This window comes from Gambusia affinis, linkage group LG24 (assembly GCF_019740435.1).
Source record: "Gambusia affinis linkage group LG24, SWU_Gaff_1.0, whole genome shotgun sequence".
NCBI lineage: Eukaryota > Metazoa > Chordata > Actinopteri > Cyprinodontiformes > Poeciliidae > Gambusia > Gambusia affinis.
In genome coordinates this window covers 2,828,275-2,842,993 of record NC_057891.1, presented here as the reverse complement: position 1 = coordinate 2,842,993, position 14,719 = coordinate 2,828,275, and the positions used below count along the sequence as shown (strand labels likewise).

The 14,719-nt window shown below is 44.2% G+C and overlaps 3 protein-coding genes across 20 annotated transcripts in view; 2 read left to right on the top strand and 1 right to left on the bottom strand.

The window, feature by feature from the left end:
• The window catches only part of LOC122827040 (NACHT, LRR and PYD domains-containing protein 12-like), a 45,551-nt gene extending 43,500 nt beyond the window's left edge, over positions 1-2,051 (top strand). For 8 of the 15 annotated variants that reach the window (XM_044109556.1, XM_044109555.1, XM_044109548.1 and 5 more), the window contains 2 exons: positions 155-307; positions 831-2,050. In XM_044109556.1, the coding sequence (XP_043965491.1) occupies positions 155-307; positions 831-837 (160 nt within the window). In that variant the 3' untranslated portion in view covers positions 838-2,050. Of the gene's footprint in view, positions 1-154; positions 308-830 lie in introns of those variants that run through there. The other 7 variants (XM_044109549.1, XM_044109551.1, XM_044109550.1 and 4 more) reach the window with 4 other exon arrangements.
• Positions 2,052-2,740: 689 nt separating this feature from the next.
• Positions 2,741-6,727, top strand: fbxo3 (F-box protein 3). The gene is made up of 12 exons (XM_044109670.1): positions 2,741-2,892; positions 3,861-3,950; positions 4,034-4,197; positions 4,267-4,381; positions 4,452-4,656; positions 4,737-4,782; positions 4,849-4,933; positions 5,273-5,395; positions 5,479-5,594; positions 5,666-5,773; positions 5,856-5,938; positions 6,028-6,727. The coding sequence occupies exons 1-12, from the start codon at positions 2,801-2,803 to the stop codon at positions 6,157-6,159; spliced, it is 1,359 nt and encodes a 452-aa protein (XP_043965605.1). The 5' UTR covers positions 2,741-2,800; the 3' UTR covers positions 6,160-6,727.
• Positions 6,728-6,821: 94 nt separating this feature from the next.
• LOC122827086 (chromosome alignment-maintaining phosphoprotein 1-like) lies at positions 6,822-8,851 on the bottom strand. 4 transcript variants are annotated; one of them, XM_044109674.1, is made up of 4 exons: positions 8,669-8,808; positions 8,454-8,486; positions 7,409-8,320; positions 6,822-7,335 (listed from the first exon to the last, which is right to left on the bottom strand). In XM_044109674.1, the coding sequence occupies exons 3-4, from the start codon at positions 8,313-8,315 to the stop codon at positions 6,968-6,970; spliced, it is 1,275 nt and encodes a 424-aa protein (XP_043965609.1). In that variant the 5' UTR covers positions 8,316-8,320; positions 8,454-8,486; positions 8,669-8,808; the 3' UTR covers positions 6,822-6,967. The 4 variants fall into 4 exon arrangements, with proteins under 4 accessions (XP_043965609.1, XP_043965611.1, XP_043965610.1 ...); XM_044109676.1 differs by having other exon boundaries at positions 8,771-8,808; XM_044109675.1 differs by lacking the exon at positions 8,454-8,486 and having other exon boundaries at positions 8,771-8,851.
• Between the last annotated feature and the right edge of the window lie 5,868 nt (positions 8,852-14,719).

Here is a 14,719-nt window from a genome sequence, read left to right as displayed (position 1 = left end):
CAGGTTCTGGTTCTGGTTCTGGTTCTGAAGTCAGCAGGTCTTTATTGAAGCAGCAGCTTGTTGGCATTAATATTCATGAGAATCTTTAACTGGTTCTGTTGGACTGGTTAACCTGCATCCTGTTGGTTCAGCTCATCTTTTATTCTTTATTCAGGTTGTTTGACTGCTGGTTGTCAAAGATCAGCTGTGATTATTTGGCTTCAACTCTGAAGTCCAACAGCCTCCATCTGAAAAAACTGAACCTGGGAGGAAACTACCTGAAGGATTCAGATGTTCAGCAGCTGAAGGATCTTGTAAAGAATGTTCAGTAAGTAAATGTTTGTAGTGATTTCATCTCCTGTCAGCATATTGAACTAAACCCAGTTAGTATCAAAGCAAAGATCCAGTGTTCCCAGTAAAGCTGCAGCTTCTCAGTGGGAGGAGAATGGTTCAGGCTTCCTGATTGGACACAGAGACAGCAATCAGCCAATCAGAGGAGCAGCAGCTTGCTGTGTTCCTGTGTTTGTGTGGGTGTGAAGATGAGTGTTGTTGCTGTGTCCATGTCTCCAGGAAGTCCAGCTGGACTCCAGCGTCCAGCCGTCCAACATGTCTAGAGACAGTCAGTGGTCCTCATTCATCAAACTGTGGCAGCAGCAGATCTGATCTCAGATCTGATTGTTCTCTCAGTTCAACAGGAAACAACTGATCAGGTTCATCTTGGTCACAGCTCTGAGATCAGTCTGACTGCAGCCTGGAAACCATCGACTGGATGTGCTGCGTCACTGACTGCTGCTGGAGAGAGTCTGGAAACACTCACTGATCTGATCTCTGCTTCCTTCTTCTCTCTGCAGGTTCTGATCTCTGTAAAGTAGAGAATGATCTCTGTGTCCTGCTGATCCTCAGAGGTTGAAGCTGCAGCAGTTTGAGTCTAAAGAGAGTCTGACTGAATCATGATGATGACCTCTGACCTCAAAGATTTTCCTCTTGTTTATTTTCTCTTGTCTGTCATTTAGTGTCTGATATTGTTTGTGTCTTTGGATCAATAAAGATCCAATTCAAACTGGGCTCCATTTAGAGGCTTGATGGAGTTTTGATCTGAACTGGATTCAACTGGAAAGTTGATCTTTTTTCTCTCTGGTTCATTTTCATCCTGGAACCAGAAATATTAAAAAGGTTCAATTCCAGTTTCCAGGCTGCATATTTGCTTAATTTTTTTTTCAGTTTCTGGATATTTCCATCTTTCTGAAGGTCAAATGTAAAGCTTAATGAAGATAAAGTTTCATCTGCTGCATCTTTACCTTTGGTAGCATTGGAAACACTTTTCAGAGACTTTCAGATCTGCTTTGAAGGATTTTCTCTGTTTTTCCTGCAGAACTTCATTGAAATGTTTCTCCATCTAAATGATGCCCTCAGTCATAAACTCTTTCCTCTAAACTAGATCTCAACTTCCTGATTCCTTCCTTCTTCTACAAAGATCCTCTGTTCATGTTCATGTCCTCATCTTGACTCCATCATGTTTTGTCCTCCAGTGAAACGTCGTCTTTTTCTTGTAGATTTTCTTTCTCAGTCACTGAAAATGACTTTAAAATTCCACTGAGAAGGTTCTTCTACTGTGTTATTTCTTGAACAGCAACATCTTTCCTTCAGTTAACTAATATTTGCTCAGTTTTATCATTAATCTCATTTATTATTAAACTGTTCTGAAGGATTTTTTTGTGTATCTACTGGCTTTGACCACAGGATGGCGGTAGAGAGCGAGTCTGGTAAAGAGAAAAAAAATATTTTATTTACTCCAGTTGTCCAATATTTAAATAATTATCCACAATTAATATTTCTGCAAGGATTTTTATTGAATGTTTATTTTTTCAGTTACTACATTTCTATAGAAACTTTGAATATAAATGTTTGCAAATATAATAGAGATTAATTTCCATTCTTCTGCTTGTTTTCATATTCTTTCCATGGAAACCAAAGATAATAACCTCGTACCTTTGTGAAAGTTTTGTATTATGACAAATTATAAAGTAAAATTTCTTTGTGTTATGAGAAGTTCAGAATAAATGATTGTTTTAAAAACTTACAATTGGAGTCTATTGATTAAATTGTGTTCAACAGTTTAAAGGAGACGGCTCTCATTTAGCTTTTTGTCAAAGGTTTCTGATGACGTGTTCATCCATTTTTCCACCATTAATCAGGGGTAAAGATAATAGTTGCAGGTGAAACATTTTGAAACAAGCTAAGGTTTATCAACACTGGTGGCAGTTACAGTAAAATAACTTCAACATTATTGCTAAAATGGTCACATGCAGTTTTTTATTTGCAAAAAATATTTCAGATCATGTATGATGTTCTTTCCATTTGACGATTGTGTTGGTCTTTAAGTTTAAATTCTAGTATTTGTGTTTGTAATGTGACAAAATATGTAAAAGTTCAAGGTATATGAATAGTTTTGAAAGCCACCTGTAAAAATCAGGGACCTTTTTTGTATTTTTTGTTTATATTTTATATGTAGTAAACTCAGACCGAGGGAAATCACAGAGTGACACAGATCTTCTTTAGGTAAAGATTTAAGGGATAGTGGAATTGCTTTTATCAACTTGTTGTAAATCTTGAATAAAATTTCAATCAAAATTATTAACAATCATGAAATGTTTAATAGATGTAGAAACAAACCGGACGTCTTAGCCTTCTGTGGTGGATCACTCAGAGCCCAAAGATCATCGCTTAGAGAAATAAGCCCACAACACCACCTTCGGTCCAATCCTCCTCCCGGCAGGGGGCGCTACAGCAGCGCTGCTTCCAGGCAGAACTCCTGTTAACAATGGCAGCCTCCTCGGAGTTGCAGCTGGACCTGCTCCCCTCGGACCCGCTGCTCCACGTCCTGTCCTACCTGAGCTTCAGAGACCTGGTCCAGTAGGTATCAGCATCAAGCAGACCGGAAGCGATATGCGGACAATGTCTTCTAGCTACAGCATGCTAGCGGCTTACAGCGGCTAGTTAACACTCCAACTAGCTGCTGTTTTTGTTTTGATTTCTACGAAAATATGATGCATAAAATTACTGTCAGCTGATCATAGCTTTTTGGTGTAGATTGAAAACTAAAATTAAAGAGTTCATGCCGGGCAGAGATGATAAAACGAGTTTAAAAGGAAAGATAAAGATCTTGTTTACAGTTAGCTTCCTGCTAACAGCTGTAGCTTCTGTATTTGGAGGGAAAGTGATGAATAAAACACTCCTGGGATGATGCAGGTTGCTGAACAGCATATCAGAGAATATATAAAGTAAACAAGAAATGCACAGTTCACTGTTATGTACCTTCTAACAGCTGATCAACACACAGAGCTTCACCAGCAGGAAGTAAACAAACCACCACCTGAACCTGGTCAGAAACAAACCAGTTTTATCAGCCTCATTTTACCTGTTCTAAGCAATATTTTCTTATGTTGCTAAAAAGCAGCTGAAGTCCAATTAGCTGTTTCTGTTAAAGGAGGGGTCTTCTGCCTTCATTTGGTAAAAATATGCAGTTTATTCCTGTGAATACAATACATTAACTTTTTACTATAAAAAGTTAATGTATTGGTTTGTTTTTGTCTGTATTTATGCCTTTTTCTTTTATGTTATTAAAATACATTTTTTAATGTTTTATATTTTGACTATGTAAATGTTGATTTCTCAGTGGTAAATAATTTAGTATTTTGTAATCATTTAATTTTAAAAGAATTAATCAGATTAAGATTAATATTATGAGACAGGTCGCCAGTCCATCGCAGACCTACAGACTATATTTACCACGATGAAACTGTTAATATTGGTAATTAGTGAGGACCTGTAAGTTGTGTTTTTTCAGACTTGGATAACCCTGCCCTCTTTTGGTGTTACAGCTGCAGCTACGTCAGCAAGAGGCTCAGTGATCTGTCCAAACACAACCCACTGTGGAAGCGTCACTGCTGCAAACACTGGCTGCTGACAGAGTAGGTCCACCTTCACTTCCTTCAGAACCAGTTTCACCCAACAGGAGCCTGAAGTGTGTGTGTGTGTGTGTGTGTGTGTGCAGCGTGGAGCGGCTGCAGCGTGGCCTCTCCTGGTACGGCCTCTTTAAGCTGTACTACGCCGATCTGGGTCGCTACATCCGGTACTACGCTGAGCTGAAGAACTCCTGGGAGCAGCTCAAGAGCTTCCTGCAGCAGAGATGTCCGCGCATGATTGTTTCCCTCAAAGGTAACCTGACCCTCTGCTACCCACAGCATGCTCCCTCCACCGCCGTGCTGATCGCTGTCTCTGTTGCAGACGGCGCCACGGAGGCGGAGCTAGACGACATCGAGGCGCAGATTGGCTGTAAGCTTCCAGACGATTACCGCTGCTCCTACCGGATCCACAATGGCCAGAAGCTGGTGATCCCAGGGTGGGTGTCCAACCAGAGCCCACGCCCCTCTGGTCGGCCCTCCCAGTCTAACCAGTGTGTGTGTCTGCAGGCTGATGGGCAGCATGTCCCTGTCCAACCACTACCGCTCCGAGGTGCTGCTGGATGTGGAGACGGCGGCCGGCGGCTTCCAGCACAGGAAGGGGATGCGGCGCTCGCTGCCACTCACCTTCTGCTTCCATACTGGCCTCAGCCAGTATGTGGCGCTGGAGGACGCCGAGGGCCGCCGCCAGGGAGAGAGCTTCTACCCCTGCCCTGTCTGTACAATTCCTGTCTGCCTGTACTTTCATAGTAAAGCGTAGAGACGATTCTAACCGGGTTTGGTTCTGTTTTCCAGGACCAAACGGCTCAGGATCCGTCGGCCATCGACATGTTCATCACAGGTCAGCGGCTCTCCGCTCCTGCTGGGAGGCGTCTGGACTTTGTTTAAGCTCTCTTCCTGTCTGCAGGCTCCAGCTTCCTGGACTGGTTCAGCAGCTACGTCAACAACGTCGTCACAGGAGAGTTTCCCATCATCAAAGAGCAGATCTTCAGGTGAGTCTGGCCTCTATGTGATTCATTCATCTATTAACACTGAACAAATCATTAATAACTGTTATTATGAATTAATTAAGGGTGAGAAGGAGACTACATGCTAAACAAGATATTTGTAAATTGTTCTTCCAAGGTAGTTTGAAATGTTTAGTATAACAACTTCACTTAAAATACAGATGAACAGAGTTGGCTTCTTGCTCTTAATTAATGGATAATAAACAGTTATTAATGACTCATTAATTAATGACGCTAGTGAACTATTTATTAGCCTCATTATAAAGCAGAAGATGTCACTAGTTGTTCTGGTAGAAAGTGGACCCGTCTCTGTTGGGTCTGCAGGTATTCTCATGAGAAGGGCTGCGTCGCCACCACCAGCGACATCTCCGTCTCCGTCTCCACCTCCTTCCTGCCGGAGCTGTCCTCCATCCACCCGCCGCACTTCTTCTTCACGTACCGCATCAGGTAGCGCCGCCGCAGCTCCACAGACCCGGGCCGGGTTCTGATGGGGTTCTAACGGGTCGACCCGTCCGTCTGTCTGTCTGCAGGATAGAAATGTCCAGAACCGCCTCGCCGGACGCAGCGTGTCAGCTGGACAGCCGCTACTGGAGGATCACCACCTCCGATGGAAACGTGGAGGAGGTTGCGGGTCCGGGTGTGGTCGGTAAGCCCCGCCCTCCTGCTGTGCTCTGATTGGTCCAGCTGTGGCGCTGAGTGTGTCCTGTGTGTGTGCAGGGGAGTTCCCAGTCATGACGCCTGGAAAGGTGCACGAGTACGCCAGCTGCACCACCTTCTCCACGCCGTCGGAGTTCATGGAGGGTCACTACACCTTCCACAGACTAGGTGGTGCTCTGCTGCTCCTCACACACACACACACACACACAGTGTGTTGGGATGATTGGTCTGACGTCTCTCTGTCTTCCAGCCAATAAGGAAGAGGTTTTCCAGGTGGCCATTCCTCGTTTCCACATGGTTTGTCCTCCCTACAGAGAGCCGGAGGCTCCATCTGTAAGACACCCCGTCCCCCCACCTGTCTCCTCTTCCTTTAGTCTGGACCACCTGACACTCTTCTTCTCTGCTTTTATTTCTGTGAACAGAAAGCTTCGACCAGCCACACAGATCCCTATAGCGACGATGAAGACGATGGTGACAGCAGAGGAAGGTTTGGTGGTCTGAGAGGCATCAACATGTCCAGCCTGGACAGCTCACGGTGTCCCAAGTTCACCTGAGACACGGCTAACGCTAACAGCCACCGCTAACGGCAGCAGAGCCATAAACTGAATCACTTGAACTTCCAGTTGCCAAACTACATCCGAGTAGGACAAGCTGTTTTCTTCTGTTGTAGTTTTTCTGATTGACCAGATTTAGGTTGAAGAAGAAGAAACGATGCTCCAGAGCTGCAGAGGTTTTTCATCTCATGTTACAAACCAATCAAAACATTCCTCAACCTGCCAGCGAAGCTAACCTCTTGAGATGTTTCCTGTTGTTTAGAGAACGGGTTTAATCTGCCATCTAGTGGATAAACCTGGGATTACAGCTTCATTAGTGTTTTTTTTCTGAGATGTTTGATTTGTTACATAAATAAGAGTAAAAAGTTTAAAAACCTCAGTAGGAGTCACATTTTCAGGTGAGAATCTGGGTCAGGACAGATTAAATTGGTGATTTTGATCTCTGTGATGATTTTGACGAGCTTTTGGGTTGGAGTGTTGCTGCTGTCTATAAATAGTTCTGCTTCTGTTTTGGGTGAATGCAGAGATGAGTTTTTATGTTTGGGTTCAATAAAACAGATTGTGTGAATCTGAGTTCTGCTGTGACTTTACAGTTTAGATGTTTCTGTTCCGTCTCTAGTTTCCTTTGTGTTGGATTGCTGAAGGTTTTCTTTCTTCAACAGTTTTTCTTTAGGCGTTTTGAAGGATTTTATTTTATTCTGCTGCTTCTGTTTATTTCTTCTACAGTTGACTTCAAATGCTTCTACATTTTTCACCAAAAACATTCGGCTCACATCACTCAGACAGAGTTTTTCTAGTTTATTTAGTCTTAGTCCTCCTCCAGCTCTTCCTCCACCAGCCCTTCCTCCTCCATCTTCCTCCCCAGGCTCCTTCGCCTCCTCATCCCTCTGGTCTCCTTACTCTCCTCCGGTTCCGGTTCCTTCGTCTCCTCCTCTTCCTCCTCCTCGCCCGGCAGCTCCTCCTCCTCTCGGGCGCTGCAGCGGCTGCAGTGCCTCCTGAAGCCTCCCAGGACCTCGGAGCGGAACCAGCAGAAGGGGCAGGCGTAGCGGCCGGGCCGGTGGGCGGTGCGGGCGTGCTGCTGCAGCCGGCTGGGCAGGAAGAAGCTCTGGGGGCAGGAGCTGCAGCGGTACGGCCGCTCCACCTCATGGTGGCGCTCTATGTGGGTCAGAACGAAGCCTGCAGGGAGGAAAAGGAGAGGATGAGATGACCAGGTTCTGAAACATCTGGAAAAACATCCAAGCTGGCTAACCTTTCAGTTTGCTCTTCCAGTTGCAGACGAGGCAGACGAAGCGGTGGGAGACGGAGCCCACCCACCGCGCCGCCACCTCCATCTCCTCCTTCATCAGCTCCTCGCTCATCCCGGCGCCGTCCTCCTCCTCGGCCCGGCCCGTCTGCAGCTGCCGGCTCTTGGCCAGGGCGTGGCTGGCGTAGCTCTTGGGGATCTCGTGTTTGCGAACGATGTGGCTGACGGAGACGGAGCGCTGCCTGTGGCTCCAGCCGCAGATCTTACAGTGGAACAGAACGCCGTCGAACGTCAGAACGTACTGCTTCTCTTCCTCACCGGCCTTCCCCTCACGCTGCTCCTCTTCCTCACTCTTCCTCTTCCCCTCCTCCTCCTCGTTCTTCTTTATCTCCTCTTCTTCCTCACTCTTCATCTTTGCCTCCTCTTTCTCACCCTGCTTCCTTTCAGCAGTTGCTTTCTCTCCATCTTCATCCTCACATTTCTTTTTATTTTCTGGGCTGTCCTCCTCCTCTTCATCACTGCTCCTCTTTCTTTTCTGACCCTCCAGCTTTTCTTCATCCTTCCCTCCTTCCACCTCCTCTGCTTCCTGTCTGTCCTCCTCCTCCCCTCCTCTTCCTCCCTCTTCCTCCTTCTCCTCCATGCAGTGCCGGGCAATGATGTGTTTGTACAGCTTGCTGAAGTCCTTGCAGGTGTGGAAGCACTTGGAGCAGTGGAAGAGCCTAGCACTGCTCTGGTACATCAGGATGTTGCCAAGGCGACCCACGGCCACGTCATCCAGACACGTGGGGTGTGACGCCGCCAGATGGGCCAGCTGCTGGGCGTGGCTCTTGGACAGGTGGCTGCAGTGGGGGCACCGAAGGTGGGCGGCCACCCCGCCGCCCGCCTCGCCCCGGTTGTGGATGAAGACGGACATGGTTGCTAGGAGACACCAGTAGAGAGGTATTATAACCACAAACTTCAATATTAAAGCAGAAATGACCAACACAGTAAAATTAAAGTCATTATTGGCATCAAATTAATTCATCCATAAGTAGGTTTTGTTTTCAATCACCTTAAAGTAACCTCAGTCCATATATGGTTCTTCCTGTAAGTTAAAAGAACTGATTTAATCATTTGTAGCTGAATTACCTCCTTTTTTATGGTTTATGTTTATTTTTCCATTAAATGAATCCCGGTGGTGTGACTACAGTGTAATAACGTTACAGCACCAACGGAGCTATGCTAACATCCGTTAAAACCATCCCTTCAAACAGGGTTATTACCCACCTCTCCGCGCTGCTGTCTCTATTTGACTGCGTTGGACCAGTGAAACCAGTATAGAGGACTAGTTTTCATTGGTTTGAAGACAAATGTCTGTTTTTAACTCACCGAGGGTTACTTGATGCGCTGCCGTATTTACTTCTTGCGCCGCCAATCACAGAACAGAACTCAAACATCGCGAGATCTCCGACTTCTTCTTCTATAGAGTGTATTGGCAGCTTCCAATCTTGGTGTATTACTGCCACCAACTGGGCTGAGGTCTAACCACAAGTTTCACCCTTCTTATCTTCAATACCGTTATTTAATAAAATATAGTTAATAACTTAATTAAATTCTCTCGGCTAACTTTGTGTCCTTTAAATCCTTCATAAGTGCTTTAATTACACATATACGTGCCTAGGTTTTACTTCTACATTACTACTTTAGTTTATTACCTAATATTATTAGCTTTTTATATTTTTATGTAACATGAGTGTGAGAATGTTGTTTGAACATTTTCCATAAAATTAATTAATCTAAGGCCATTATTCAAAATGAAATAATTTTTAATAAAATTATTAAGTTTGGAGAATTCTCCACTCATCCCAGAGAATAGATTAAATATCTTTCTATTTCTTTCTGTCAAACTCAAATGAATAGAAAATAAGATGCCAAAAGCATAAAACAATTAATCCATTATTTTAAAGACAGTTTGTTTCTATTTCTGTAAACTTTCTTTGTCCCGTTTCTGTCTTTAATTTGCACAAACTGACAGTGAGCTGTTACTAAATGGAGGCTTTTATTGTGGAGGGATGGAGGAGGAGAGAGAGCCAGAGGGAGGACTTGTGATTTCATTCTGTCTTTACTTGGATCCACACACACACACACACGGAGTGAGGTGAACATGCTCTGCTTTAGAGGTGAGACTTCAGTTTGTTTTGTTTCTTTCTGACAGCGCTGCGGCTAATGGAGGCAACAAAGTGCTGCTGCAGTGCTTTGAACTGTCGTTGCCATGGTTACCGCTATGATGCTCCTCAGAGTTGCGTCGGTTCTGGTGGCGATTGGTCTGTGGGTTCTTCTCTCTGCTGCATGTCAGCCGCCGCTGTGTGTGTGTGTGTGTGTGTGTGTGTGTGTGTGTGTGTGTGTGTGTGTGTGTGTGTGTGTGTGTGTGTGTGTGTGTGTGTGTGTGTGTGCGTGTGTGTGTGTGTGTTTAATGAGCGCTGGCCTGTCGAGGCAGGCCAAAACATCCCATTCAGCTTCTCACACACACAGAGCGGCTGCAGCTGCACCAGGCAGAATCAACCTGGTTCTGCTCTGACTTTAGTCTGTTGGAGATTTTTGTCTAGTCTTCTGTTCGTCTTTCTGATCTTAGTTTTTTTCTCCAGAATCTGTTTTTGTTTCTGTTTCTTCATCATTTTTTTATTTTCCTCTCCAGTTCATGAGAGCATTTTATCCTCTTGACAACCAAAACTTTTCATCTTTGATCCTCATGTATGAAGTTTTCTGCTTTTTCAGTTTCCTGCACTGCAAAACACAAAATCCTACAAAGTATTTTGGTCCAGTTTGTATTTCAGATACTTATAGGATTTTGATTTAGGTAAATATTTCTTTAATATTAATTAAAAAATTCTAGTTTTCCTGTTAAATTATTTTACTCATAGGAAAGTGTCTTATAAGTGAATATTTTGCAGCTTTTTGTCTAATTTGAGTTATTTTGTATATTTTCATTCTCTCATGGATTTTCAGCAGCTGATCATTTATTTAATCTTTAAGGTAATTATTTCTGCATCTACCTTAAATGAACGTTATAAAGGAACTTCGCTGCACAAATGGATTCAATTCATATCCAGTAATGTGGGAAAGTAAACAATAGAGATTGATAAATAACATCACTAGCTCTAACTGACAATGAAAACAGAGAATAAACTCAGTTTGTCGATAATATCTCTGTCTAAACTGGATTCAGTTAAACAGGGTCAGGAAAACTTTCTATGGAGGAAGAATCAGGTCAAAAACTGAAAGAAAGTTTCATCTATCTCAGCGTTTTGAGTTTTTCAAAGCTAAAACTAAAATCCATGTTTCTGCCTGGAACTTCCTGGAAGTTTTTGGTGAAGAGGTCGAAGAAAAGCAAAGTTTCTAGTTAACTTTGTGCAGATTTGTTTCATTTAGCTTCTGCAACAAGAGAACTGCCGACCAAATGTGCATCCAGTGTCAGTTCCAGTTTCAGGAATCAGCCTTTATTCAATCAGTTGAGTTTATTTGTACAGTTCAGCAACATGGCAGTTCAAAGTGCTTTATATCATAAAAACATAAAAATAAAAACGGCTTATAGTCCCGTTAAAGTCCATCTTTCTGCTTCCTGTTGTCTGCAGGACATTTACTGTAATTTCCTGTTTTTATCAGTTTATCATTGAAGTCTTGACTGAGTAGAAATGGACTTGGCTGCAATAAACCAGAAAAACAGAGTCTGACTGGATTATCCTGTCAGTATGAGAGCAGACAGAACCGGCTAATGGAGTCGAGTTCCTGTCAGTCAAACGATCCAATCAGCCAATAATCAAACCAAAGAACTCGTCTGTTTCTCTGTTTGGTTTCTGTTCTGCTGCGTTCGGCTCTGGGATGATTTAACGTTTGTCTTTCACCTCTCTGCTGCTCCACTTGTTTACTCTTCAGTGTCATTAAAAAAATCACCTCACAGATCCTCAGTTTTCACTTTCAGGTTTAATCCTGATGGATTCTCACGCAACAGCAAGCTCAGCGTTTTGTCTTTGTGCTGTTTTTACACGTCTGAGAACGTTTTTTCTGCTCATATTTGCTGCTTTTTGAGCTGCAGAGTTGAAGCTTTTCTGTATTTGTGACGGTAAACGGAGCCCTTCTGGCTAAATAAGCAAATAAAAAGCAGATTTTTATTGGTAAACATCCAGCAAAACATATTTAATTTTGCTTCTTGTTCCTGTTTGTCCATCATTGATGAAACTTGATGAGAAAGTTCAGTTTCCAGTAGCAGTCAGTGTTGCAGGACGCCTCAAACTGATGGTATCATGCTAACATGCTAACGGCTCGACATTTGTTCCACATTAGGGTCCTGATGACATCATCAGCTGCTAATCCACATCCTTTGCTTTTGCTGTTTGGTTGTTTATAGGAAGATGCTGGAGTAGGGGATATGATCGATAGAGAGGGGTGTGAATACTTTTCTATGTCTTTATTTATATGTATTGTTTCTGCTCTAGTTGAATTATTCTGTTGCTACTGTAAAACTAAACTTTAGTTGTTTTTAGTTCAATAACTCTGACTAAACGGCTGATGGATGTTTTCAGGGTCTATTTTCAGCGGAGGATTAATCCATGTTTGAACTTGTCCTCCTGTCAGACGTTGTGTTGATGCTCTTCTTTTCTCCAGAGGGAAGCGGCTGCATGTCAGCGGCTCTAAGCTGCAGCTAACCTGGCTGATGCCGCCTTCTGGTTTGTGGAGGGTCAGAAATGAGCCGGGAACATGTGGAGGTAGAAACCTGTTGACTCTGGCCATCTGCAGACCTGGATAATCCCTGTTAGCAGATTAAACCTGCAGAGCGCAGGCAGAGCGGAGGAGACGAAGGTTTGGGATGTTTGGTTTGTTCTGTGAAGGAAGGAGACGAAGCTGCAGAGTTTCAATCTAAATCTGGATGATTTTTGGTTGTTTTTTTTAATCTGGAAACGTCGACAGACATCTGGGAATCCTTTTAATCTGAAAAAACTTAATTTTATTTTTACTGTCATGGGAAAGACTTCGATGAACTTTCTGGATTTACTCTGAAGAATCTCCTTTTGCTCATTTTCTCCTTCAACTGCTGAAATGAAAAGGTTGCTACAAGCAGGACGACTGATTACTATCCTCTGTAAGACTAAAAGAGTTAGGCTTTTAATTTGAAATGCTTCAGTTTTACATTTGATGTTTTTCTTCAACTTAAGTGGGAGAGATAAAAGTCTTTCTCCTGCTTTAGGAAACATTATTTCATGTATTGCTAAGCTAACAGTGGATGTAGTTTGGTGCTGATATCATGAATCGCGGTTCGTTCACCATCTAGCCAATCAGACAGGATGATTTCTTACGTTGACTGTCTGGGCGGCGAGGGGGCGGGGCCTGGAGCGTCGTCACACTGCTGGAACGGAGGACCCGACGAAGAGCGCGATGAGCTTCTACCACGCAAGATGGCCGCCCTGCAGCCGAAAACGGAGGGCAGCCTGAGGCGGCGCCTGCTCAGCGCCAAGATCTACCAGCAGCAGAGTGCCATGTTGGGGCTGAACACCAGGCCGGCGTCGCCTTCAGGTGACAGGAAGCCCCTCCCACCTCACCTTCAGGGACACCCCTGGCACCTCCCACCACGGCAGCATCTTCACCCTTCCCTCCCACTGGAGGCTCATGGGAAACTCTTCTTCTCCCCTGAGTCATGTGGGAAGAGTCAGACCTCGCCCCTGCAGGTGCCTCGACCCTCTTGCCCCATCCTCAACCATCGGCGCCGGACCAGTTCCTGCCCCCCGTCCCCAGAGCCCCGCCCCGGTTACGCCCTTCCTGCCCCCAACCTGTTGAGCGTGACAAACCTTCCAAAGGAACCGGAGGTGCCACCGCAGTACCGCTACCAGCCCACCAAGAGGCGCAAGACCAGATTTCTTTGGTTCCGACGTCGCCAGGGCAACGTCTCAAAGCAGGAAGCCTTGTCAACCACACCGCTTCTCCAGAAAGGTACGGCTCTCAGCCTGGACAAAGTTCTCATTTTACACCAGTTAGAGGAACCAGTACCTATTCTGGTTTCAGTTCATTGGATGTGACCACTTCTGCTAGCACTGGCTATCAGGAACGAGTCTCGATGGTCTGAATTGTTCTGTCCTTTATCCAGTGTGAAGTTGTCCCAGTTTGGTCCCAACCAGCAAACCTTTTGGTCTTGGTTTGGTTCTGGATGTCCCTTTGGGTTTGGGTCACATGACAGTACCTCACTTACCTACTTCAGTGGGAAATCTGAATTTTGAAAGCTTGAAATTTTATTTTAAAGTTTGCTACATTATCATGACTACAGCATGTCTCACATTGGTTTGGTCTGAGTCTCAGATTGGTTGCTGCCTTCCTGAACATCTTGGTATTTGGTCAACCGGTCTTGACCACCAGTACCATTCCAACCTTTTTTTCCCTCGCTGTTCGGATCCCTTTGTAGAAGATAACTTCATACTGAACCTCTGATTGGTCAGTTTGAGGAAGAGCGTTAACTCATCCTGAAACATTTGGTATAAACTCACCAAACGTCTTGATCCAAACTTGTGGCAGCTGGTCTGACTTTGAATCTGTTTGGTCTTCACAATGAACCAATAAACATTCAGTTTAACTCCAATTAGGAAAAGGTGAGATGGTCTTCCATAAAGTACATTTGACCTTTTTTCCCCTATTTGTTCCCATTGATTCTTTTCTCTTGGCCCACAGAGAGACACTTTAGGCTGTTTTTCCCACCTGACAGTCTGGTAGACTCCGTTTGGTTTGGGACCAAAACTGCAACATTTGTTCATCTCCAGCTGCTGTGGTTCTTTTTCTCTCTGCTCCGAGTCAAACCAACCTGTTCCCCTCCTCACCTGTGGGGGCGCTGCACCAAGAACCACTGAAGGAAACAACATGAAAACCTCCGAGCACAACTTCCTTCTGGAAACAGAAATGGAGGCATAAGGTTTTATTGGTTGTAGGATTCTCTCTTTTGATCAGCAGCCATTTCTCCTGCTAGTGCGTTTGCTTTGGTTGTATTTACCCAGAATGCCCTGCGCTGTAGCATGTTTCCTGCTTTTGGAGCGGTCTGTGGTCCGCTTGTTGTTCACATATTGAACCACACAGAGTTCATTCTAGTGAACGATTACCTATTCTCACCTCCCTCTGAACTGGTGACAATTCAACCTTAAAACTGTCATTAAACCAAAAGTCCATGTAGAAGAAACATTGACTGCAGTTCTTACAGTTCAAGAAATGAAGTTTCCATTTTCTGTTATTCAAACTGTTTCAAAGCCATGAATATTTGATGAGGTTCTTTAATGAGGATTATCTGGGTTTTCCTCCGTTTGGCCC

Excerpts from the sequence above, each read along its gene's own strand:
- fbxo3 (XM_044109670.1), top strand. The coding sequence starts at position 2,801 with ATGGCAGCCTCCTCGGAGTTGCAGCTGGACCTGCTCCCCTCGGACCCG. Across the intron at positions 5,396-5,478 it reads TTCTTCACGTACCGCATCAG|GATAGAAATGTCCAGAACCG; the intron begins GTAGCGCCGCCG and ends GTCTGTCTGCAG. Across the intron at positions 5,774-5,855 it reads CTACACCTTCCACAGACTAG|CCAATAAGGAAGAGGTTTTC; the intron begins GTGGTGCTCTGC and ends TCTGTCTTCCAG.
- LOC122827086 (XM_044109675.1), bottom strand. The coding sequence starts at position 8,315 with ATGTCCGTCTTCATCCACAACCGGGGCGAGGCGGGCGGCGGGGTGGCC. Across the intron at positions 7,336-7,408 it reads CTGGAAGAGCAAACTGAAAG|GCTTCGTTCTGACCCACATA; the intron begins GTTAGCCAGCTT and ends TCCTCCCTGCAG.